Raw genomic sequence first — 24,943 nt, forward strand, 5'->3', positions numbered from 1 at the left:
CCACTACAAATTCAATTGTGGCCAGCAGTTCAGCCAAGAAATGAAAACACAGTTAGACGTGTTAGACCGCTATCAAGAGAAATGAACACTGGTATGTTGAAGGAAAAAAACTGTAGATACAGAAACACTGGAGATGAAAAAAATAAAAAACTTTTATATTTTTACTTCTGTTGCTATCTGCAATAAACAAATTTCCTGTAGTCTTCTTATAATAAATAACACCAAATGACACAGACTCTGATCAAAACAAAACTTGTTTTTAAAACAGTGCAATAAACTTTATTTTCTTATGGTAGTGCTTGTGTACATCTTTAATAAAATATGAACATGGGTAAACGAGTTACATTCAAAAGGCTTTGCTCTTTTGCGAGATTCAAGAGTTGATATAAATTTCACAGTAACATTTCAGACCAGACTCACATTTATAAATTAATAGAAAAATAAAACAAACTAACCAACTCATACACAGCCCCATCCTGCTTGCGGTTTGTCAGGAAATGAACCCAATCAGGATTCGATCAAACGCATAACATTTACATCAATTAATGCTCAAGTTCTCTCATAAATGAAAAGCTTTGCTACACATTAGCTGGCAGAAAGAAAGGAAATAAGACACGAGGCTGAGGCTTAAAAACGTCCAAATCAATTAAAATCATCCGCTTTTTTCATACAGCATACACAAGACCCTGCAAGACGCAATTTAAAACACAAAATAAATCAAATAACAGAGCAGGTGCATATGGAGATTCAAATCACACAGCTGCCCATTTATAATATTTACACCACAACTAATGATTGCTTCATCCAAATGATTGTTGATATCTTGTACACAGCTCATATGGAGCAGCAAACTAGGGGATTAAAAAAAATAAGGTTTTTTTTTTTTGCTAAAACACAAAACGATTATTTTAGGTAAATGGAATGGGCCGCTTCATTTAAGCTGGATATGGGACATCGATTGCTGACCAATCACGCTCCTGAAATACAATTATACAGGAATGATGATATAAAGCTTATGAAACGTGTTCAATACAAACATTAATTTTGTGTGAAACGTTTTCGGCTAGGAAAATCATACGATGGCACCATTTATGATGATATACTAGATTTTGACTACTGATATAAGCCTAAAATGTCCTTCAAAAGCCAAGTACCAAAATATTAGAGGGTGTAAGTAGAGTTAGTCTTCCTCGTCACATGTATCACACTAGATCTCAGTCTAGTGTGATACATGTGACGAGGAAGATTGTTTCTGGGATTGTAGGAACTGGGTGTCTTTCTGTCTTTGGGAAGCGTGGAAATGTACTACCTTGGATTTAAGCATGGGCTCTTTGGCAACGTAATAAAGGAATTCAAGAAAAGAGTCACATGTTAACATCAGTGCACGTTGGATCCTAGTACCGACGGATCCAGAATGCTCTTTCACTTGATCATCTTGGATGGACTCGGATGGTCTTGCTCTTTCTCCAAAATGGTGGAATATAAAAGCGTACTCTCCAAAAAAATGGAAAAATCTCGCCACCACCACCACCACATTCTGGCCTACAACTACTCCAACTGATCCAAATATGAAACACAGGCCCACAATAAGTGCAAAAAGCACGTCCCAACTCACAGAGGGGAGTCCATGTGCTGAAGGCTCTGGGGAGTTCATTGCGCCAATGTTGGGTGATGGGATGGATGGTTTTCAGAAATGAGAACATTGGAAAAGCTAGTCCATTTGGTCCAAATAAACCTCCCCCAATCACCTTATGGTCTCTTTAAATTCCTGCCGCATCAATGTGGGTAGATAAATTGACTGAGGGGGAAGACGACCATAAAGCGTTGCTCGATGATGTCTTGGTTGAGCCAAACCTCAATTCCACAGAAGGATCTACTTTAGTTCTGAGGGGTGGCGTAGTGTGTTTGGGAGGTTGAGTAGTAGTTCTGGGGGGTGGAATAGTAATTGTGGTGTTGGTTGGTCTGAATGTTACCGTAGGCAAAGAGAAGAGGGGCGGTTGATGTTTGGGGGCCGTTCAGCAGGTGAGGGATCGCCGTTAGGCTGCTGTTCCTCTGGATCGAGCCGTACCAACTTGGGCCCGTCTGCGGCGTGGACGACAGGATACTGCTGGAAAACAGAACCTTCAGGCTTAGAGATATAATTTAACTGATATATCAATCGTGTCAATTAAAGGGATAGTTAGCTGAAGAAAAATGTTAAGTTTGGAAAGTTGTGAAGATGCAAAAAAATATATATATTTTTGAGTGTGACAAGTGTGCCATCATTGTGGTTCACAAACGAATGACTAATGAACGTGTCCTTTTTAATGAGTCAGTTAGAAAGTTTCATGAAGCAGCCTTGCTTGGGAGTTAAAGATTTGAATAAGACTTAGTCATTCAGAGCCATTACTGATTTCAGAAATGACTTACTCAGCTGGCGTCATTTTACACGAAAGTTCAAAGGTTTGGGGTCAGTAATGTTTTTTTTGTTTTTAAATTAATATTATTACTTTATTATCATCATCACTTTAAGAAATTTCGATTCATTAAGGATGCATTAATCAAAAGTCTGTATTTTAAATAAATGTTTGTTTTTGATCAACTTCCTGTTCATCAAAGAATACTGAAAAATGTTAGAAATTTATCACAGTTTCCAAGATATTTGGCAAAAATATTAAGCAGCATAACTTTCACCACCGATAATAAGTGGAAATGTTTCTTGAGCACCAAATCAGCATATTAGAATGACAGTAATGCCCGCTGAAAATTCAGCTTGCCATCGAAAGGATTCAATTAAAATTTTAAAATAGAAATCTTTTGAAAATTATTTTAAATGATACTTTTTTTCACAATGTTACTGTTTTTACTGTATTTTGACCACTTAAATGCAGCCTAGATTAGACATTCAAAAACATTCAGTAAAATGTTAGAATAATAATTTCCAATTTTGTTTAATATTTTTATTTAGTAACACTAATAATAATTCTGTAAAGCATTTAAAAATAGAAGTAACTTGGTTCCTAAATCTTTCATTTCAGAGGCCAATGGCTAGTCTTTTTTAGTCTGAACTAAAAAAAATGAACTATTCTTTTAAAAACTTCATAAATCTTTAACTAGAAGTAAATATAACACTCCTATCCTTGAGAAGTTTGTGTTCTGTTTTTACAAATGCGAGTACACACACCTGCATCTTTCTCCTCGGGAAGTTGTGTTTCTAGACAGATCGTCATCACTATCATAGCGGCGTGGGTTGTCAAAGAAATACGCCCTGGAACTAAAGCTGTGACTGTTGATCATGCCACCCGGTGTCTGTGGAAACAATATACACAATATAAATAAAACTGTATGACTGGTCCAACACAGACAGGCAAATACGTGACTAACACAGCAGCATGGGATGTTGTTTTCAGTGGGGCAGACGTCTGAGTAGGGCTGCACGATTAATCGAAGAAAAAAAAAATCACGATCTCGATTCATACGATTCACTTCCGTGTATTTCCCTGCATTCAGATGATGCTGCATTCACGCGTTATTGGTCACACTCACACAACAACAAAACACTATTAATTCACCAATCAATCATAAATCTCGATCACTTTTCTCTATACAACAACGGGTATATTTGCAGCATTTTCCGGCAAATATTAACACAAAACGTCCATTTATTAATTTGTTTAATACACTGAGAGTAGCATTTTGTCTGTGGAGTTTAATGGAAATCATATTCATGGGTTTTTCTTGTTTAACTATGGAGTAAAAACATAGTACAATGCAACACACAGGATAAGGCAGTTACATTTCTTTGTATGCAAAATATAATGTAAACTGCTTACTAAAGATTGGAGACTTGAGGCATGACTTTGTGTGTTTTTATTACAATTATTCCTGTGGATGTGCAGACCAATGATGAAATAAGTTATGATTATTTAAAGAGTATAAGAAATCTAATCAGTATGCAAAATGTGTTATTGTATTAATATATATTTCTTCATCTATGGTCATCTATTATTCACATTTTAATACAATATTGTTAAAATATAAGATACAATATGCATACACAAGTGAATATCAATGAATGGTAGAAAAATGCTAGAAATGGTTTTAGCCATTTAAAAAGAAAAAACAAACATCTAAAGACATATTTTTTGCCACCATCTGACCAATTAATACTAGCACTTACCTATTCTATTCTATTTATTTATTTATATTTATTTTTTTTTAAATCATGCTATGTGAACTGTGCTAGACTAACTGAGACTTGTCACAGCACTTGTATTTTGTTGCTCTTTCGTTGGTCTGTTTGCTTCTACATTGTAAGTCGCTTTGGCTAAAAGCGTCTGCTAAATGAGTAAATGTGAATGAAAATAAATTTAAATTTAAGTTTTGCAAATACTTAAAAAAATAAAAAAAGGCAACCAACTGTATTCATCAAAATATTTTATATAATATCCACGTTATCTAACTGCAAATATAGCATATACTGCCTATTATCTAAAAATAAACATTAACTATAACGCGTTTCATAAAATACAACTACTGGTCAGATTTCCGAGAGGCAAAAAATGTTGCGTTAAAATGGCAAAAAATGCTGTAATTTCCTCAAATTTCTGGCGACTGTGCTTGAGAAGCGCTGAAATGAATGGGCTTCAATGCTGAAACTATTGGTTGTTTGGAACAATTGGCTGCTCCATGACACGCTTTACTTTCCTATGGAAGCCTATGGGAGTGTCGCAACTCTGTTTCTCAACGGCTCTGGTGCTGACGCGCCGTCATAGTGATAACAGCCAATCACATACTTTTCTGGTGCTGCATGAACGGGATTGGCTAGCGTCTGCGCTAGGGTATTTGCATAAGGCAATCTGATTGGCTGACACCTGCGTTGGTGCTTGAAAAGTTTAAAAGTTTTCAACTTCTGCCGCATGCAACGCCAGTGAAGCGACGCGAGGGACCCACAATTCAGTTCGGCAACGCCTGACGTCACTCCATTCAAAGTAAACGAGAGGTGTTGACGCCGACGCCCCGTGTGAATGTGAATATTTTTATTTATTATTGTTAATGTTCTTTTATGTTCAACAACTTAAAGCTTTAAAATTATTAACTTTAAGGGGTCTAAAATAAAGAAAAGAGACAATTTTTTGTTACTCCAGCACTTTATTATACTGAATGTCCTGTGTTTTTTTTGTTGGTTTTTTTGTACTTGAGTGCAGTACATTTTGGTTGAAAAAATTAGGATCGTGTAAGAGAATCGTGATCTCAATTCCCATGGAGAAAAATCGTGATTCACATTTTAGCAAGAATCGTGCAGCCCTATGTCTGAGTAATTAATTCTATCTGACAGGAAAACAACTCTCCGCTGGGGCTTAAAAAGCCGATCGCTGGCTCTCATCATTGAGTAAGTGTCCAGCTGTGATATTGATGGACAGATTTAGAGGAGTGAGACAGGATTAGACTTTCACCAGGTTCTGATTGGGCCGCTGGACTCGGAAGAACACCACCACCAGACTGGTGGGCAGCAACTCCCAGAAGAACAGGATGATCCCAAAGACCACATAGGCTTCCCCATTGATCTTCTCTACATCCGCCTGGAAACACAAACACAATACAAGAGAAATTTAACATTGAGGACTTTCCACTTCTGAGCATATTGATGTATCGGTACACTGTAAAGGCCAATAGACCTTAGTCAGAGTAGACAGCAGAGTTGATATTGTTTTCTAAAGCCTAAAATAATCTAAATGTAATCTAAAAACCATTTAGAATTGTTTTTGTAAAATAAAATAAATGAAAAACTTCATCTTTGTGTAAAAAGTTGAAGTACTAAAAATAAAAACTAGAACCAAAATAAATATGAAATTAAATAGAAGCACTTGAGAGAGAAAAAAAAAAAAAAAAAAAAAAAAAAAATTAAAAATGCCCAAATTCCTTAAATAATAATTATTCACCTATAACTTGTCACATAGTCATGCATCACGTATTGTCATATTTAATTAGTGCAAGAAACAGCTGTGTCTAAATGGCGTGATTTATTGACGTATGCAATCTGACTTATATTTTACGTTTTGACTTATTTTGACTTTTATATTTTATATATTACGTATGCAATCTGCCCAATGGTTTAAATTAAGACAGCCATAAATATTAATATTGCAATTATAAGTATAAGTTGCACTTAATTTTTTCTTAAAAATAGAATTATTTTTATTTTACAATAATATTTCCTATTTTGTTTAATAACTAATAAAATATTTGTTATAATCATAATGATTTTATTTGTTCAATAAATTATGCAGCCCTACAAACAAGCACAGCAAACCTGAAGCTTTTAAAAATACAATCAAATTGCAATCACAATTTTTATCACGAAAAAAATAAAAAGCAAACCAATTTTTCCTCAAATCATGCAGCCATAGAGGAAAGTGGCCCTAACAAGTAAACATACTGGTGGCCTCCAACAAACAAAAGCACTAACATCATGCACACAAATATCTGCTAAACTGCAGACAACGCAGGATTAAAAAAAAAAGGACAAACAATCCCAGAATTAAATGCATCATCAAAACAGCGAGAAACAAATCCTCACAACAGGTTTTCATGAGAAAGTAGCTTTATGAAGAATAAGCAAACAGAGATCCACCCAAACATATGCAGCTGAGTCAGAGAAGGGGGCAGGCCAATAAGGGGAACCTCTGCTTCCTGTCGTCCCATCTCAGAGGTGAACCCAAACTAGGTCACCACCAGCCAACCACACATCCTTTCTGAACAGCCGCCTTGCCCGAGCTATTTATAACAAAACAAAGACCTTTCCCCCACAGAGCCCATATCCGTCTAAATCCCCTCAAATGGATTGTTTCTGTGGAGCACTGCGCAAAGCAGCATAATCCATGTTGAATTACTTTATTTTGAATGAATGAAGCCGTCGACACCTCTTTATATAAAACAACAAAGTACAGAAATACATTTGTAAATATGCAGCAAAAGGCATAATCTGTAATTTATTACACAGCCTCTATTATACTTTTTAATTGTACCAGACACATAACAGCTCTTGAAGGATGCAGTGCTAAATCAGGGCACACAAAAATGAGCTACTATGCAAATGAGAAGAATAAATACATATTGAGTTCATACATCTCGCATAAAGGTAAAAACAGCATTGATTATTAACTCAAACAGCTGTGCCACACTAACAGCAGTGAGCTTTCTGAGGCTTGTTTATCTGGGACAGTGAAAGTTTAATGAGGGTTTATCAGCTTTATGCTATTAAACAAACTCTCTCAAGAGTTAGGGCTCTGCACATTTAAAAAAAAATGTTTTTGAAGTCTCTTACGCTCACCAAGGCTGCATTTATTTGATTAAAATACAGTAAAATCAGTAATATTGTGAAATATTATTACAATTTAAAATAGCTTTTTATTATATTTTAAAACTAAATTTATTCCTGTGATGCAAAGCTAAATTTTCAGTCTTCAAGGTCACATTATCCTTCAGAAATCATTCTAATATGCTATTAATCAGTTTTAATGTTTTTGTGAAAACCATTTTATAGATGTTTTTCTGGATTCTTTGATAAAAATAAAAATAAAAAGTTCAAAAGTACAATTTATTTGAAATAAAAATCATTTGTAACTTTATAAATCTTTGCAAGTCTGTACTGCCTTTTGATCAATCTAAAGTATCCTTGCTAAATAAAAGTATTAATTATTTAAAAAAAACAAAAAAAAACATACTGAATCATGCTTAGAATTAACATTAACAATATATAGAGTTATGTTGAACTACCTGGTCAGACACATTGTACCAGCCATAATTAAACGGGCTGGGCCGATCTTCAGGAGAAAGAGCCACCACAACCAGGTTATAACAGGCTCTGGAGGTGTAGAGGAGGATAACTGCTGCCCCAATGGCTGTGGCCTGGCATACTGACGTCCCCTGGATCACAATCACAAACATCACCACAGTTAGATAGAATAGTAATTACTTTTCCAACACCATTCAATGCAATTAGTTGTTATTGCACTGTCAAACTGAAAACGCTACACTGTCATGCTCTGAATCCCAATTCGTAATCTCCAAATCCAACCGCATCCCTGTCCACTGACCTTTGATTCCAGGTAGACATTGGCAGAAGACATTTTAGCGATCTTGAAGACGCAGATGGCGAGTGAGATCGCGCAGAGCACAAAGAGACTGTCGTTAACCAGCACTCGTGCCAGAACGGCATCCTTCACCTGACTCTCACCTACATCTCCCTGAACCAGCATGGCACACGTCACATTCACCACCAGGAAAAAAACACTGGCCAGCAGAAATCCTAGACGCAGGGGCACCCTATTGAGAGTAGAGAGAAAAATTATTTCAGAGAAAAAAAGAAAAGAAATGAAATTAAGTCACGGGTGAATTATAGGTGAACAAATTTAACATCTACATTTTATTATTCGATTTGAATTATTTCATTTTATCTCAACTAAATATTCCTGACATGATTTTATACATGATTCAGTGCATTTTTTCTAAATAATATAATATATATTTTTACTGTGTTCTGTTAAATAAAATCAAGCTCTGTCACATAATACTATGTACTCAATATTTTGCTTCACTAATAAATATATCATATTGAATAATAGGTGAACGCTCAAAGACACTGAACTGAAGACATTGCTTAGTTCTGTCTGTGCCATGTGTCAATCTTCTCCTCTGCCTACTTCCCCCTTCATTCCACCACATGCCCTCCTCCCACTCATCCTGACTCAGACCGGACTGGGTGGGATTTAATCTCCAAGCTTTTCACTCAGCATCAGACTCTAATAACCTGATCAAAGCCCTATTTGTACAGATTGATGCTTCAAAGAAAAAAACCCCAATGAGTCTGTATTAAGTTGGCTCAAACGTCTTTAAAATCTTTTGATATTTCAACCAAAGAAAAGAAAAATTCACCCAAAAATAAAAATTCTCACTCTAATGTTGTTACAAAGCTGCATGATTTCTGTTCTTGTGTGGAACACAAAAGCAGATGAGTAAATGAGTACTGAGGCAGCCAAACTCTAAAAAAAAAAAAAAAAAAAAAAAAAAAAAAAAAAAAAAAAAAAAAAACACACACACTCTTGATGCACTGACTCAAATTTTGGCCTTTTCCTATACTGCTATAACTTTCCATGGTGCTTTATTAGTATTCTGAAACTTGACAGGCTCAGTATTCCTACACTGTATGGAAAATATCAACATGAACAGGTTTTGAACATGTTGAACAAGTAAATTAAATCATTTTAATTTTTAGGTGAACCATCTCCTTTGTTACCGCTGTAAACAAAGCTTATGAACACAACTTCATACAGAGGCAAAATGAAAAGAAAATACCATCTAAACTTTTCTAAGACAGTCAGTTCCTCTCAGATACATTCATATAAAAGCCTAACCCCCACGATTTGTTTAACATCAACCGATTTGAATCATCACATATTTGTATAGATTTCCACTGAACCACTGAAGTCACATGACCCATTTCCTTACTACACTTCTGGGTCTGGGAACATTTCAGTTGCATTGCTGTCTATGGAGGGGCAGAAAGCTCTTGGATTTCATCAAAAACATCTTAATTTGTGTTCTGAAGATGAATGATGGTCTTGTGGGTTTGGAACAACATGAGGGTGAGTAATTAATGACAGAATTTTCATTTTTGGGTGAACTTCCCTTTAAAGGTGCCATAGAATGAAAAACTGTCTTTACCTTGGCATAGTTAAATAATAACAGTTCTGTACATGGAAATGACATACCGTGAGCCTCAAACACCATAGTTTCCTCCTCATGTAAATCTCGTGAATAAAAAAAAAAGAGCACTGAAAAACAGGCGAATCAGAACATAACACCGACTGTGACGCAACAGTCGGGATCACTACGCCCCCAACATTTGCATAAACCCGCCCTTGTTCTAGGCCAGCCATTAGTTTGTGCGATTGCAGATCTTGAAAGTGAAACTATAACGCGATCGACCGATCGTTCAAAAGCAGTTTCAATGCCTCGCGTATTAATAACGGCTCCCTGATGTCCACAGTTTATATACAGTATAATTACCCGAAGATATAACTGCGAGAGTAAGTATTAAAATATATATTTTCCTCCGTGTTTCCTTCTTTCTGTGAGTTACTGAAATGAGCAGCACTGTGAAACAGCCAATCAGAGCAGAGCTCAACATTGAGCAGCACTGTGAAACAGCCAATCAAAGCAGAGCTCATTATTATTCATGAATCTGCCAAATAAGCCAATAACAGACCGTTTCATTCTAGGGAGAAATCCTAGGGTTGTAAATGGACATGTAAAATCGTTTCTGGAGATTTTTTGCCCTTACCTAAGCAACATACCTTCTGTGTAGATATCAGAGAACAATTTAAAATACTGTATCAATGCATTCATTTAATTCATTGACAGCACTCACAGCGAAAGAAAATCACTTACTTGTACTTGTTGAGTTCCGGGGAATATTTTGCTTTGGCTTTGAAAATCACCTGTGAAAGAGGACATGGACAGATTTTTATTACTTACAAACATGACTAGGACAAACTCTCTCTCTTTGGTTATTTGAGCAGAACAGAAAAAAGGTTTTCATCAAGAAACTTCTGCTATCTGTACTTCAAGCTTGCTCACAGGCCAAGTGATGACTAGCTTGTGCTAAAGCAAAGATAAGGTTGACCAGGGACCAGGCTATCTGAGTTTGTTTAAACAGAAACATCTCCTGGTTAAGCAAACAGTCCAAGAGCTCAATAACCATTGTAAGTTATTGGTTATACCGAAGGCCTTTGCAACTCTAGCCCTAAGCTCAACTCAAGGTAAGCACAACTACACAAGCTTGCACAACCATCACTGATAAGCATTCACGGACTGTTTTCACTCTGACATAGCCTTCATGTAATTCACACAAAGTCCATAACATCCATTAGCAGGTAATGTACATTTCAACATAAGCATTACCATTCATTAATAGAGGTCAGTAAGGTTTTTTTAATACTTTTATTTGGAAAAGACATTAAACTGATCAAACACTGGGGGGGGGGGTTAAAGAAAGTAATACTTTTATTAAAAAAAGATGACTCATTGAATTGATTGAAATTGACAATTGAGTTTTGCCATCACAGGAATAAATGACATTTACCAACTAGAAAACAGTTGTTTTGAATCAAATAAAGTATTTTTGATCAAATAAGGGCAGCCTTGGTGAGCATAAGAGACTTCTTTCAAAAACATTTTAAAACATCTTACCAGCAAACTTTTCATTGGTAGTATACAAACACATGCATGACTACAAACTTCAAAGTAATGATACTAGGCCATCAAGGGCTATCTTTAAGCTCTGTACAATATAAACCACAGCAGTACTGAAACAGGAACAGACCTCACCTGTAGCTTTCTGCACCTACTTATTGAAACGTTTATAAGGTCTGAGTTTCACATGAGACTTGGAAAATGAAATTAGATGAAAAAGGATACAGTGATTAATATATACAACTATAAAAAACATTTAGAGAATCAAAATGTTATATGTACATCATTAATTCATTCAAGTGTACCCCTGCTGTTTTTTTTTCCGTCATGACAATTCATGACACTATCAAAAACAAACAAGGTGGTAACAAGTACCCCGTGCAAAACCAGTCGAATAGGCCTAGCTGACTAAACCGTACTGCTGCTAGTCGGCATCTGAAAAATATAGTTTCTCAAACTCTTTAAACTTCTTATTCACATATTTACAATTAGTTTTAAATCATTATAAACACTATGCTGAAGTTGGTGTCCTGCGCACTTCTGTGAATTTGTGACACACAACTTAAGTACCATGATGAAATCGGACAGAACATAGTGAAATGTGTTATGAACTTGGAAAGAGCACAGTGAAAACAAATTTCCAATAAGGCAAGGGAATTTTCTAGGTTCTTCATTTAAGAAACAACAGTGAAAACTCACACGTCATGTCTACATTCCTGATCGCACACATGTAGGATCCTAATCCTGTTCTTCTCTAGTTACATGGCTGACAACATTGAAGACCACAATGAGAAGGACAGAGGAAAAAAAACCCCACTGAATCAAGTGATCTCTGTAAACAGAATTATGATGACAAACCTGCAAAAGTTACAAGAAAAACTGTCTGTGTAACTGAACCAGCATTGCTCATAAAGTAGCAAGAGGCCTCAGGTGGAAAACAGCTGAACACACCAGCAGAGTGTGGACATTCACTAACCGAGTACACCTGTCTGACAGCCTGCGCTTGACAGCCATCAGTGGCACATGTGCAATTGAGAACAGATGCCATGTTATTAGTATGCACTGCAGTAAGGGCAGAGCATATACAGTGACTTAGAATAGAATTTGAAGGTTTCATGAAGAAGTAATTAACTTCCTTGATGAATTCATGGTGACCTTTCAATGAATTCAATCATTACGTAAATAAAAATTCACAAATATCATTTTGCATCTGTTAAGTAGTAAAATTAAACCGTAAACAGCATTTCTTTACTCTTCCCAAATAAATGCAGACTAATGCTCACATTGCAAAGCTGTCTCCCTTCCGGCCATATCATTACTGAAAACATAGCTTTAAAAAGGTCATTTAAAAATCATCATGGTTATGATATGATCAAGATATGGACCTCCATATTTACATTAAATATAGATTTCTATTCACAGTTTTCAGCAACTTTCTAATTCATTGCTAATGGGAAGTTAAGCCAAAATACAGTAAACAGTGTGAAATATTATAATTTTAATAAATGTTTTTATATTAATATTTTTTACATGCAATTTATTCCTGTGATACAAAGATGAATTTACAGCATCATTACTCCAGTCTTCAGTGTCACATGATCCTTCAGATATTATTTTTATATACAATGATTTGGTGCTCAAGAAACATTTCATATTATTTTCAATGCTGCAAAAGTTGTGCAGCTTAATATTTTTATGATTTTTTTTTTCATCTTGAATAGCAATATTAAAAGAAGAACCTTTTGTAACATTATAATATTCTATAAATTCTTGCTGAATATAAATATTAATTCCTGAAAAAAGGAGCCATGAAAGTCAACTGATATTCTGACATATGTAAGGGCATTTTTTATTAAAACTTTATTTATTTACTAATTTATTCACTTTTGAAACCAGTAAAAATAAGTTTGGCAAAAACACAATATATAAAAAAGTCACTTGTTCACCGTATTGTGTCCTTACTGAATACAAGTATTAATTCATAAGCAAAAACAGCGGAAAATTATCACAAAATATAAGGTGAACAAGGGATGTGCGATATAGATATAGTCTGCGATAATATCGTAATTGTTGTTTTAACAATGTGCAATTTGACAGAGTATTTTGCAAAAACCAAACAAATCACCCACAGAGTGCACGCATATAAGTACACGTGGTGCTGAAGCGGGTTAAACAGTGCGCGCGGGCATTTAGAGTGCGTTCTTTCACTGCATGATTCAGTCTATTAAAATGCATAGAATGATCACAAAATTCAATAAATCCCTTAATTCGCAAAAAAAGTTTACACGCTCGCTTGAAGTGGTTTTTGACTTGTGCGAAAAAGGGTTAATGCGAATAATGGGAGATGGAAACGCATTTTGCGAATAACTTCCTCCAAGTGCATCAAAGACGGGATAACTTGACAAGCAGCAGAATGATCTCGTTCCACAGCATCTGAAATGTTTTTATGGTCGTTCTGAAATGCCTGAGCAAAGTCTGTCATCATCCACCTCCGAAAGCAATGACATTTATTGTGTTTCATCTGCTCGCTCTGAGGCGCAATTAATTTTTCTTATATGAAAATTATTATATTCAGTAGCTTATCCTAGTTTTCTATAGGCTATTTAGTGCCAGTTTACTAAGAAGTGCCGATTTTATTCTCTTTGACTCTTTGGATGGAAACGGTTTTGTGTGATATTCCAATTTTGCAACTTTGGTTGGAAACCCGGCTAATGTTTCGTTCCTGAATGATTCAACTGTTTAAATGATTCGGTTCAATCGGAATGACTCACTTATTAACAGTGACTTTCTGCCACCTACTGGTGGTTTTAATTTCACATTTAAAGTCTATTTTCATTTTTTTAAATAATTTTAAAATATCAGTAGGCAATGTTTTATGTTTAAAATGTCAAAGAATTATGCATTTGTAACTGGTTAAAGCACTCCATGTCCCTCTGAGCTGCATTAAATAGTGTATAAATATATCTAATTGCCACTTCAGATGCAACTTCTGCAAAGATTAATTTTGATGATACAGATTTTGTTTGTTTGGTAACAGCCTAAATGTCCTATTATCTTAATTGACTGATTAAATGTAACAATTTGACTCAAAAGATGTAGACTTTTAGAAAAAATGGCTTTAAAAGGTTTTAATTTAAACCAATTTAAACAAATGAAAAGATTAATCACTGATATGAACTGACCACACAGAATATGAATAATATCAAAAACTGCAGCTGTCCACGGTAGTCAGATATCAGCACAATAACACACTCTGCAAAATAACGTCTACTTATCGTTATCGAAAAAAAAAAAAAAAAAAGAGATTTTATTTTAACATCGCAAACTCATGTGTCTCCCTGTCAGCAGACGCACCGCAGACTCCACCGGGACACAGTACAGCATGATTCAGAGTTAAACAGAAGAAAGGCTCCAAAAATAAACAGCAAACTGCACCTCGCGTTTGTCATCTCACGAGAGAGCGGTAGGCTCAAAGGACCCGTGTCGCCCTGAGCACTTTGCTTTCACTGAGAAAAGGCAGCGTTAAAAGCTCGTATATCTGCTCTCTGCTCCCCAAACCACACAGTTTTACAGGCAAAAACAAGGTCAGCACGCTCCACCTTCAACACAGGCACTGCCTGCTAGCAGATATTACAGATATTGCACGTTTTGTTAGTCACAAGGTGGAGAAAGGTACAGATTAGATATGAAAAAAAGATGAAAAAAAATTATAAATAGATTTTTACATTCTCTTAAAAAAATAAATAAATAAATAAAATAAAAAGCTCACTGCAAAACAATTCCAGAATGCTAGGATGTTAAAAGCGGTTATTAGTTATATTCTAGACATGTACAAGGCCAATTATCAATGTAAATGTTTTAATTATTATTTATTTGTTTGTTTGATAAAAACAAAAAAATTGGCAAAAAAAAGTTTTTTTTAAAAGAACAAAGCAAACAAAAAAGAGAGCAAATAAATATGGTTAAGCCTGTATTCTGAGCGATGACAGACATGTTTTGGTTGGGATAAAATGTGAACTCATGACTTTTATAAGCACTAAGCTCACACAAAACTGCCAGCTGCTTTCAGCCAGTCACAGAAAAGGACAAAAAAAAGGAAGCAGACAGCAGTCTTTTCAGAGGGATGATATGCAAGCCCTTTCAGTGACCCATATGCAGATTTGTGTCTCAATTCCTTAAAATGTATTTTTACCATGAGACGTGCACATCACACTGAGTCATGCTTTTGAAAGTGCATAACACTGCGGTTCGGTGTCATGAGACTTTGTGAGAGTAAGCTTCTTCCTCTTTAACTGATGGTGTGAAATGTTATTGCTATTCATGACACAAACTCATGCAAGACATTTTATTCCAATTTTCAATAAAAATAAATAAACATAAAACTTACTTGCCCTAACAAAAACCCAAACAGGTTTTGTCTACATGTTTGTAAAAAATTAGTAAAGAACCAGAGATATGGCTCTAGCTTGCGTAGCCTGACAGGAGATCACATGCAACTACTCGGTGCATATGACTGATTTACCAAACCAAAAAGAAGGAAAGCGTTCATCTGAACAGAATGGTTGAACTCAACATTTCCTGTTTCCTCCTTGGTAATCAGAACACAACCCTGCAAAGATACACTTTCCCCTTCAGTGCCTCATGTCAAGAGGGCCCTGAGGAGGTTTAAAACCAATGATTCATCTACCTACACTGGGAAACAAAACTGGAACGCTTCCCTCTGGTCTGTTTAATACTTTTTTTTGTACAAGATTGTGTCTGAGAGCCCTCACTGAACACATCTGAGTGATTGAGGTTCTGTATCATGTCTGAAGTCAGAGCAGGTCAAAACAGAAAATAGGCCTACAAACTCAGACTCATTGGGATGGTTAAGAGCCAAACTATTCCATACAGTGAACAGCCGAAAGTCAGGCTGGATATGTTTTAATCATTCAAGCAAATAGTAGGTTTCTATGCTGAAACAAGGAGTGCTTTTCAAAAATAAGTAGCCGTGTAAAGATATTCAGAAGCTTTATTTGAGACATTTAGCAACAATTTAATTTTCTGCTCTCAAAGTTCTAATTTCTATGGAAACATAAGAAATATATGTATTTATTTTTATCATAATTATGGCATAAATTGAAATTATGACTACTAAGCCATAGTAAAAAAAATTAATACAGAATTATGAGATCCTAAATCGTAATTATGACATGTAGTCAAAATTAATTCAAAAAGATTAAATTATGAGATAGTCATCATAAGATAAAAAGCTGAATTGGCAAAAAATACAAAATTATGAGATACTAAGTCATAATTATTTAAAGTCAAAAGTAATACCAAAGATAAGTTTATGAGATACTAAATCATAAAAATGGTTAAAATGACAAAAAGTTGAAATTATGAGTTAGTAATTATGACAAAAGGCATGATTTTGTCCCCCAAAAAGATGAAATTATGAGCTATTCATCGTTATGAGATAAGTCATTAAAACTATTAAAAAAGATTAAATTATGAGATACTAAATCATAGCTATGAGATAAATGGCGAAACTGGCAAAAGATGAAATTATGAGATAGTAATAATTATGACGACAAAAAACATGATTTTTTTTCTTGTGTCAGACATGGGTTTCTATAAATTTTGGCTTTATCCATCCCTAAAAGGCATGTATAACAAAACAGTAGTTGATAACTTTAATATATAGTCTTTACGTGGAAGCAGACTATGCTAGCAGTCAAACACCAGGCTACTCAAGACAACAGGAGTGCAAAACAGCAATGATGAACAGTTTTCAGGTCAAGGCATGCCAACTTCATGCCCAAACTGCAGGCTTTACCAACTCACACCCAATACCACAGTAAAAAAAAAACAGCACCAAAACACTGTCCTATTGTATGACCGCTACTCTTAAGCCCAGGTAATAAAATAAAAACAATCTATAGCTTTTGTCAACCGTCTTAAAGAAACCTGTTTAGCAACCCTTGGCACAATCATTCCCACTATCTATTTGATTCTAATTAGCTTGCACTCATTGAAGCGGGAAAGTGTGTTTGCGGAGCAGAAATGATTTCACAAAGCCCATGCCAAATGAGTCATTCTTTACATGCCCATGACACAAATGATTGTATAAGGTTTGGAGCCAGCAAACAAACCTCCACAAAAATGTGAACAGGTGACTAAAGAGGAACATTAAGAAAAGTGTGAATAAACATGCTGTGGTAACTGAAATCATAAGGGTCACACTTTCACGTGATGCCACACTAGCTTTGTAAATACACAGCAAAAAAAAAGACACTAGATAAACAGCATAGACCACGTGAAATCAAAACAGGAGTTTGTGGCTTGTAGTCCTTCAGTAGCTTTTAGGCTATCAATTATGATAATGTATATTTTAACATTTAAAATTAATACATTTTTAATAAAATATAATTGTATATTTTAAAATGTATATTTATATTTTATTCATTTAGACCCTGTTTTATTCAGGGAGTATTAATTAAATTGATCAAAAGTGACAGAAAACACTTTTACGTTGTTACAAAAAAGATTATTTCAAATAAAGACTTTTTATAACTTTCTATTCAATTTTCTATATTCTATTTTCTATTCAAAGAATCCTGAAAAAACAGCATCACATTGTTCACAAAAATATATAAAGCAGAACAATAAAACAAGTGATTTGAGAATGATTTCTGAAGGACCATGTGACATTAAATTACATTTTAAATTTAATAGAAAACTTCACAATATTATTTATCTGCTTAGATATTATTTATTCAACAAATAAATGTAGCCTTGGTGAGAATAAGAGGCTTCTTTAACATTAAACATTCTTACATATTCCAACAATAATAATAATACATAATTTAGATTGTCTTAAAGGTACAGTAGCAAAATTAGTCTGTTTAGTCCTAAAGGAAAATGAGGGTGGTAAATGGTCATGTAAAAAATGTTAACTATTTTTTCGGTGCAAGACACCATGACTAACAAGTGGGCGTCTGGGAAAAACACAGAAAAAAAAAAAAAATACAACATGTCCCCTTTAAGATAGCGACATAGTATAGAAGTCAAGTTCAACCCACAACAACTGCATTTACCAGGAACAAACAAGCATCTAATTTAGCAAGCAGTTTTCTTTCAATGCTCTTGTGGACCGTCCTCGTTACCCACTTCTTCCCTTTATATGACAAGCAGGTCTACAGTACCTAGAGATCCCTGCCAAAGTAAGTATGGCCTAGTTACAGATTAACAACAGCTGTCCCGAACCTCTCCTGACACAACAGTACAACTGCTAAAATCATTAGCCCAAAACAAATTCCAGCCTAAACTTCTCCAAGTCAGCTGTCAAAGGGCGAAATGTGATTCATTCCAGTCAAGACCAGCCAATAAACATCTCAAACAGGTGCCTAAATTTGTTAAACAAATTAGGCAGCACGTTTCTGTTACTGATCCCCATCATGTGACTTGGCCTCAAATTTGAGTTTACAAAAGCACTGGAGGAGTGTAAATAGCAGTGAGGAACAGGCATCCACCTAATGCCATAATGATCTACACCAAACTTGCAGATCTATTGATGGGTTACAAGGACAAAGAGGGCGAGTGTGGAATAAGAAAACAACATTCCAGTAAGCTGTAATGAAGCTGCGCGGGGGCGATGCCTCTGTTTGGCTGGCCATTATAAAGATTCCTCAGCAAACTGAATTAATAAGACTCTCCCGGCTGATACGATTGCAGAAAGAAGCCATGACTCTGCGGTCTGACGTGCTAAATGTGAAAAAAATTTCAATTTTATGGTCAAGAGATGACCGATTTTGCGTTAGGCCTGACATTAGCAACATCAAGGACATGTCATTCTTTGAAAACTATATTAAATTATAGAAAACATTTGATCAAATAAATAAACTTACGCAACCGTATAACTACATAACTACTTTTCTGATTCTACTTTTCAGTTTTTTTGTAACTGAAATCTATGTACCCTTATTAATGGAATATTCTGCATTCAAAATAAGTTAAGCTCTATTGAAAGCATGGTTTGGATTTGTCATCTAGTTTGTAAAAAGCAAAAGTGCATGAATATCTATGATGTAATAAAATTTTCATAAATAAACGGTGTTATGAAAGCATAGCTTCTTGTCCTTAAACAGGTTACACTACTGTTCAAATGTCAGTGGTTAATACGTTTAGACTATTCCACAAAAATATTTAGCAGCACAACAATTTTCAACATTGTTAAACTCATGGTGAACTGGAAGTTACTGCCGACTTTATTTCAGTGTGTTCAGCGTATTTCCAGCAGAAACTGAATATTGAATAGAGGGCAGGGTTTTATTTTAGCGCTCCTCCTCTCGGTCTCTCACTCATAGCAACCTAACGGTCGGAGGTGTGTGTTTAAGGTTATTCTGCCCAAGCTGTCAAACTGACATCATCAGAAAAGTAATGTCATTCCAGAGCGGAAGTAAATGTTCCGATTTTGATTAAAGATTACCAAAACAATTTTTTTCAGCGGATTAACTTGCACAGATTAATTGTTCACATCAAGACTAGCAATGTGCGCTAGTGAAGTAAATAAAGTCAATTTTGATTTCATGCTGACTTTTAATAAGAAATTGAGCACCAAATTTGTATATTAAAATGATTTCTGCAGGAACATGTGACACTGAATCCTGGAGAAACGGCTGCTGAAAATGCAGCTTTGCATCACAGGAATAAATGACATTTTAAAATACATTCCAATAGAAAACAGTTATTTTAAATTGTAATAATATTTCAAAATATTATTATTTTGGTCTATTTTGATCAGCCATGGTGAGCATAAAAGACTTTCAAAAACATTAAAACATCTTGACACATATCTATGCCAAGTTCTAGCCGATTTTTCAACTCCGGTCATGACCACGTAGACCCAAGATGCAACTTTTGCATGAGATGCAGGACTTTTGGTAATGGTATTGGATTTTTGTAAACTGAGGGACAAGTCAAATTATTGTGTAGCATAACTGACAGCATGCCACAGATGTCATTAAATATTTCTACATTTTTGCATGTTTTGAACCTGGCCGGAACATTCTTTTTTTACGTGTGAAATTATGTTAAAAATAACACACAGACAGAACCAAAAACTGCCGACAATGTGCCACCAACTGCATTAACAGCAGAAAATATACAAGAGTGAAAAATGGCCCATCTCTTTTCTTTTCAGGGCTCTGCTGATGAGGTCTCATGTGACGCATTACACACACACACACCTACATGCAGAAATCACACGTGATTCATGGGGGAGCTACTGCTTCACGTAAACAGTTGGCGTTCACAGTACACACGCCTTTAATGTTTCCTTCACGCACAAGAGTTGCTGAAAGTGTAATTTGAAAAATTAATTGGTCATCACTTTGGTGCCACCTCAGGGAACTGGAAGACAGAGGAAGAACAGATATGAAAACTGAAATACGACAACACTTGCAAAGAATAAAATGCATTATTTACAGTGTTGCAATTTCATTTCCCAAAATTTATTGCGGCAAAAACAACAGCAGACATTGAGTTCCACGATGCATGTTTTTACATTTGACAAATGAAAAAAAGATAGTAATTATTAAAGTTATTATGTAATATTACTTTATACATTTATGTATTATGTAATGTATTTTATTACATAAACATTAAATATATATTTTAATATACAAGTATTAAAATAAAAAAATTATATACTGTATGTCTGTGTGTGTGTATACTATAGATATGCAATTTTATATATAATTTAATACTTATATATTTATATTACTTTTAATAAAATGCATATATATATTTTTTTTTAAATGTACATTATATAGCAATATTAAAATTATTTATAATATATATATATATATATATATATATATATATATATATATATATATATATATATATATATATATATATATATATATATATATATATATATATATATATATATTTTTTTTTTTTTTTTTTAGCACAATACATTTTTTAAAAGATTGTTTATCAAACATAATATTTGTTTGTAGTAGATGTGTGTGAAATGTTTACAGCAGAGATTTATATTATACAATGCTGCATTTCCTATTCAAACTAGCTAGTAAACAACTGATGCGATCTTGCTATATGACACACAGCTAACCCGTTTCTGCAGCAACTAGCATGAAACATTAATCTCTGCATCCAATTACCAAGGAAAATGAATGTGGGGCAAACAGCCGAGTTAAAATAGTGGTCATTAGGTCATTACTGAGTGGACAGAACACTACACGGTGATCACGGCCACACAAATGACTCATTCGGATACGTACCCCATACGGGTACAGTACCCTACTGATGTGATTTTGTTTTTGGCTGACATTTGGGAGTCGGGGTGCTCCGCATCTTTGTCTGTGCAGTGGCTGTTCTCAGTACAGAATGCTGCACACCCCTTTTGTTGTGCCTGGAATAGTACAGGATTGAGCAGGGTGATGTAATGCTCTTGCAGCAGGTGCCTCTGATTGGCTCGCACCTTCAAATGCCAACTCGCGCTGTTCAGGCAGTATCGGTACGATGCCCACATCTCAAATAGCTCCCGAGGAACACGCACAACAAAGGCCAGCTCTCTCGAGCAACCCTCTGCAACTTAATGTGGGTGTAAGGGGAAGGCATAAACGGTGGTTGCATAAAACAAAGCAGTCAATAAATCTAACAGGACTGCAGGGCCTGTCAGTCAGGTTTGATTGTGCCACGGCTCTATGTGCTGACTACGGGTGGAAAAAAATGCAATATAAGCAAGGTTAGATTAATATCAGAGCCGGGGTGATATCGGACAGAACGGAAAGGGCAAAGCACACATTTGTTGAGTTTGGGACATGAATAAGCAATGACATTACATTTAGCTTAAAACCAAATATTCAACCAAAGAAGTGAAACAAGACCTCCAGACCAAACATTATATTTCTACCCTGTCATTTATTAGATATTTCAATTATTGTATTTTAAAGGAATAGTTCTTGCTACTGAGAAACAAAAAAAGAGAAGTTTAGCAGAATAACACTTCTGTTTTTCATAAAAATAAAATGAATGGTGACCAGGGGTTTTCAAGCTACCAAAATAATAATAAAAGCACCATAAATGTATGTAATACCGCTTGTATGCAGTTCTGAATATCTCATTCACGTTTGCACCTATTCAGATATGACGCATCAAGACATCACATCCGACTTTAAATATAAGTGCATATTCAAATCGCAAAGGAGATTTTAGAGCTTCAGTATAATGCGACTTAAATTTTGCATTTGTATTTTATTTAGTCATTTAGCAGACGCTTTTATCCAAAGCGACTTACAAATGAGGACATAAGCAATCAAAACCAACAAAAGAGCAACAACGTGCAAGTGCTATTACAAGTATTGGTTAGCCTAACGCAGTACAGGTAATTATTATTATTATTATTTTTAAATAAAAAGACATATAGATAAAATAAAATTAGAATAGAGAGTGCTAGAGTTAGAGGGTCAAGTAAAGATGGAACAGATGAGTTTTTAGCCGTTTCTTGAAGATGGGTAAGGATTCAGCTGCTTGGATTGAGTTGGGCAGGTCATTCCACCAGATGGGAACAGTTAATGAAAAAGTCTGTGAAAGTGTTTTTGTGGGTCTTTGGGATGGCACGATAATGCGTCCCTCACTTGAAGAATGCAAGCTTCTAGAGGGCATATAAGTCTGAATTAATGAATTTAGGTAAAGGCGTATAGCATTTATGTATTAGGCAGACATTTTCATCTAAAGCGACTTACAGTGCCTTGGGAATCAAACCCATAACTTTGCTATTGATATACTCTACTTTTGAAGTACAGGAATGTCTGTAGCTCAACCACTTTTGTCAGTTTCTATCACAAAACAATTATCTGCCATCCAATGACTTAGTAGTCAGTACAGCTATATTGCACTATATGCTATGTTACTTTTATGGTACTTTTTGGAGCTTGACAGCCCTTGATCACTATTCCCTTTCTCTGTAAGGAAAACAGCGGCGTGGACATACTTCTAAACATCTTTTTTTGTGGTCTACAGAATAAAGAAACTCAAACAGCTTTGGGCTGACATGTACATGTGTAAATAATAAAAATAAATGTCATTTGTGTGAACTAAGTAGTTGTTTCTTTTCCAGTAATCGAATAAGGGCCTGTAATGTTCTGTTCTCCTGTGCTAAAGCTTTGGAGAGGAGATGAACAATATTTCATCCCATGCATGATGAGGTTATGCATTCACAGACGGCAAAGACTTTACAAAAGGTGGAAGGATGGGCCAAAAGTGGGAATAATAGTCCTCATTCAGACTGTCCTGTGAACTGCACTGTTGTGGCCAAGCAGAGGGACTTGAACAGAAACTGATGACCTCCAGCTGTGCTCTTGTCCCATGATGAACATGATGAATGGCTCTAAATGTCTTAAACAACATAATTTGTCTGACGATGCTTTTAATCGCAATTACAGCATGAAGCTCCAAGTCAGTCATATGAAGTAAACACATTTGGTGGGAGGGACCCACTTAGATGTGAGTTGCATACAAATGGCACTCTAACTAAATGCAAAAGAGTTCATATTCTCTCTATATAACAAATTACATTGATTTTGCATGTTAATTACACCACCAAACATCATAAAGACGCATTTTGATGGTGTGTAAGACATTGCAAAACAAAAACAAATTGGGGTAAGAGCAAAGTGGGGCTTACCTGAGCAAAATAGAGGTTGAGCAGACACAGGGTGAAGAACTGTAGGCAGACTGGAAAACAATAGAGGAGCCAGAACGGCAAAGGCTGTAGCTGGTTTGCTTGAACAACATTTTTAAAGTAAAAAGAGAACAGTGTCGTCCTCAAAGCCGACCAGAGCAAACACAGAAAGAGAAAAACACTCTGGTAGCTGAAGCGCTTGTGTCCGTAGTGCAGAATCAACCAGAGCTGCAGGTAAACAAACACGAAGAGCAGCGAATACAAAACCGTGTAGAGAACCGTGAGACCGAGCCGCACAGACGGAGGAACCGCAGCCTGGATCAGCTCGGCGGAGTCCGTCCAAACACTGACACTGACCTGGTTTTCTAGTAAAAACAACATATCGACGGGATGCTCGCTATCACGTCGACTTATCCAGAACGCTCTACCGTTTCCCTTCCCATGAAACTTTTCATGCAGACGTTTTGAAATCAGGAGAAACTGAATAACGTCAAACTTAATTACAAATGACATGAGCTGATAATGAAAAACTACAGGCTGCGCTAAGTTGTTTTCGTGTGGAATAAACTTTAAAGCAAATTCTCGGATATTTAGAAGCACGATGTGGAAAACAAACAATTAAAAAAAATTGCAGAGTCCCCAATCTCTGCAAGACAGGTCCCTCCGAGCTAAGAAAAACCAACTCAAGCTCTAGAAAAAAAGAGATCAGCTGGCTAGCGTTGCTGCTCTGGCCCCGCCTACTGACCAATGGGAAAAGGCTAGAATCTGACGCGGTTCGGTCGCCATGTTGGCTCTTGATTGAATAGCGCTGAATGGAAAAATTCTGTTGCATTCGAGCCAAAATGAGAGGCTTTTCAAGTACGTTCGCCGAAAAGCAATATACACTGACGCCTACTTTTTTGAGAAACCAATCATTTGTCTTTTGTATGTCTTGCCTCTGGATCTCTACGTTTTTATTTTCAGAGTATGGGCATTGTTGTTTTTAAATAATAGTTGGACGTTTGCGCATGTTGT

General features: G+C 35.5%; 1 protein-coding gene across 4 annotated transcripts; it reads right to left on the reverse strand.

Moving 5' to 3' along the window:
- Window positions 1–260: 260 nt before the first annotated feature.
- LOC306886524 (G protein-coupled receptor 137Ba-like) lies at window positions 261–24,668 on the reverse strand. 4 transcript variants are annotated; one of them, XR_013785636.1, is made up of 8 exons: window positions 23,933–24,668; window positions 10,432–10,481; window positions 8,079–8,307; window positions 7,759–7,908; window positions 5,436–5,561; window positions 3,164–3,288; window positions 1,269–2,107; window positions 262–1,207 (listed from the first exon to the last, which is right to left on the reverse strand). XR_013785636.1 is itself a non-coding variant. In XM_079443698.1 (7 exons), exons 1-7 carry the CDS (start codon window positions 24,440–24,442, stop codon window positions 1,879–1,881), a joined length of 1,419 nt encoding a protein of 472 aa, XP_079299824.1. In that variant the 5' UTR covers window positions 24,443–24,640; the 3' UTR covers window positions 261–1,878. The 4 variants fall into 4 exon arrangements, 2 of the variants coding, with proteins under 2 accessions (XP_079299824.1, XP_079299823.1); XR_013785637.1 differs by having other exon boundaries at window positions 1,377–2,104; window positions 23,933–24,621; XM_079443698.1 differs by having other exon boundaries at window positions 261–2,107; window positions 23,933–24,640.
- Window positions 24,669–24,943: the final 275 nt, after the last annotated feature.

This window comes from Barbus barbus (assembly GCF_936440315.1).
Source record: "Barbus barbus genome assembly, chromosome: 20".
Classification (NCBI taxonomy): domain Eukaryota; kingdom Metazoa; phylum Chordata; class Actinopteri; order Cypriniformes; family Cyprinidae; genus Barbus; species Barbus barbus.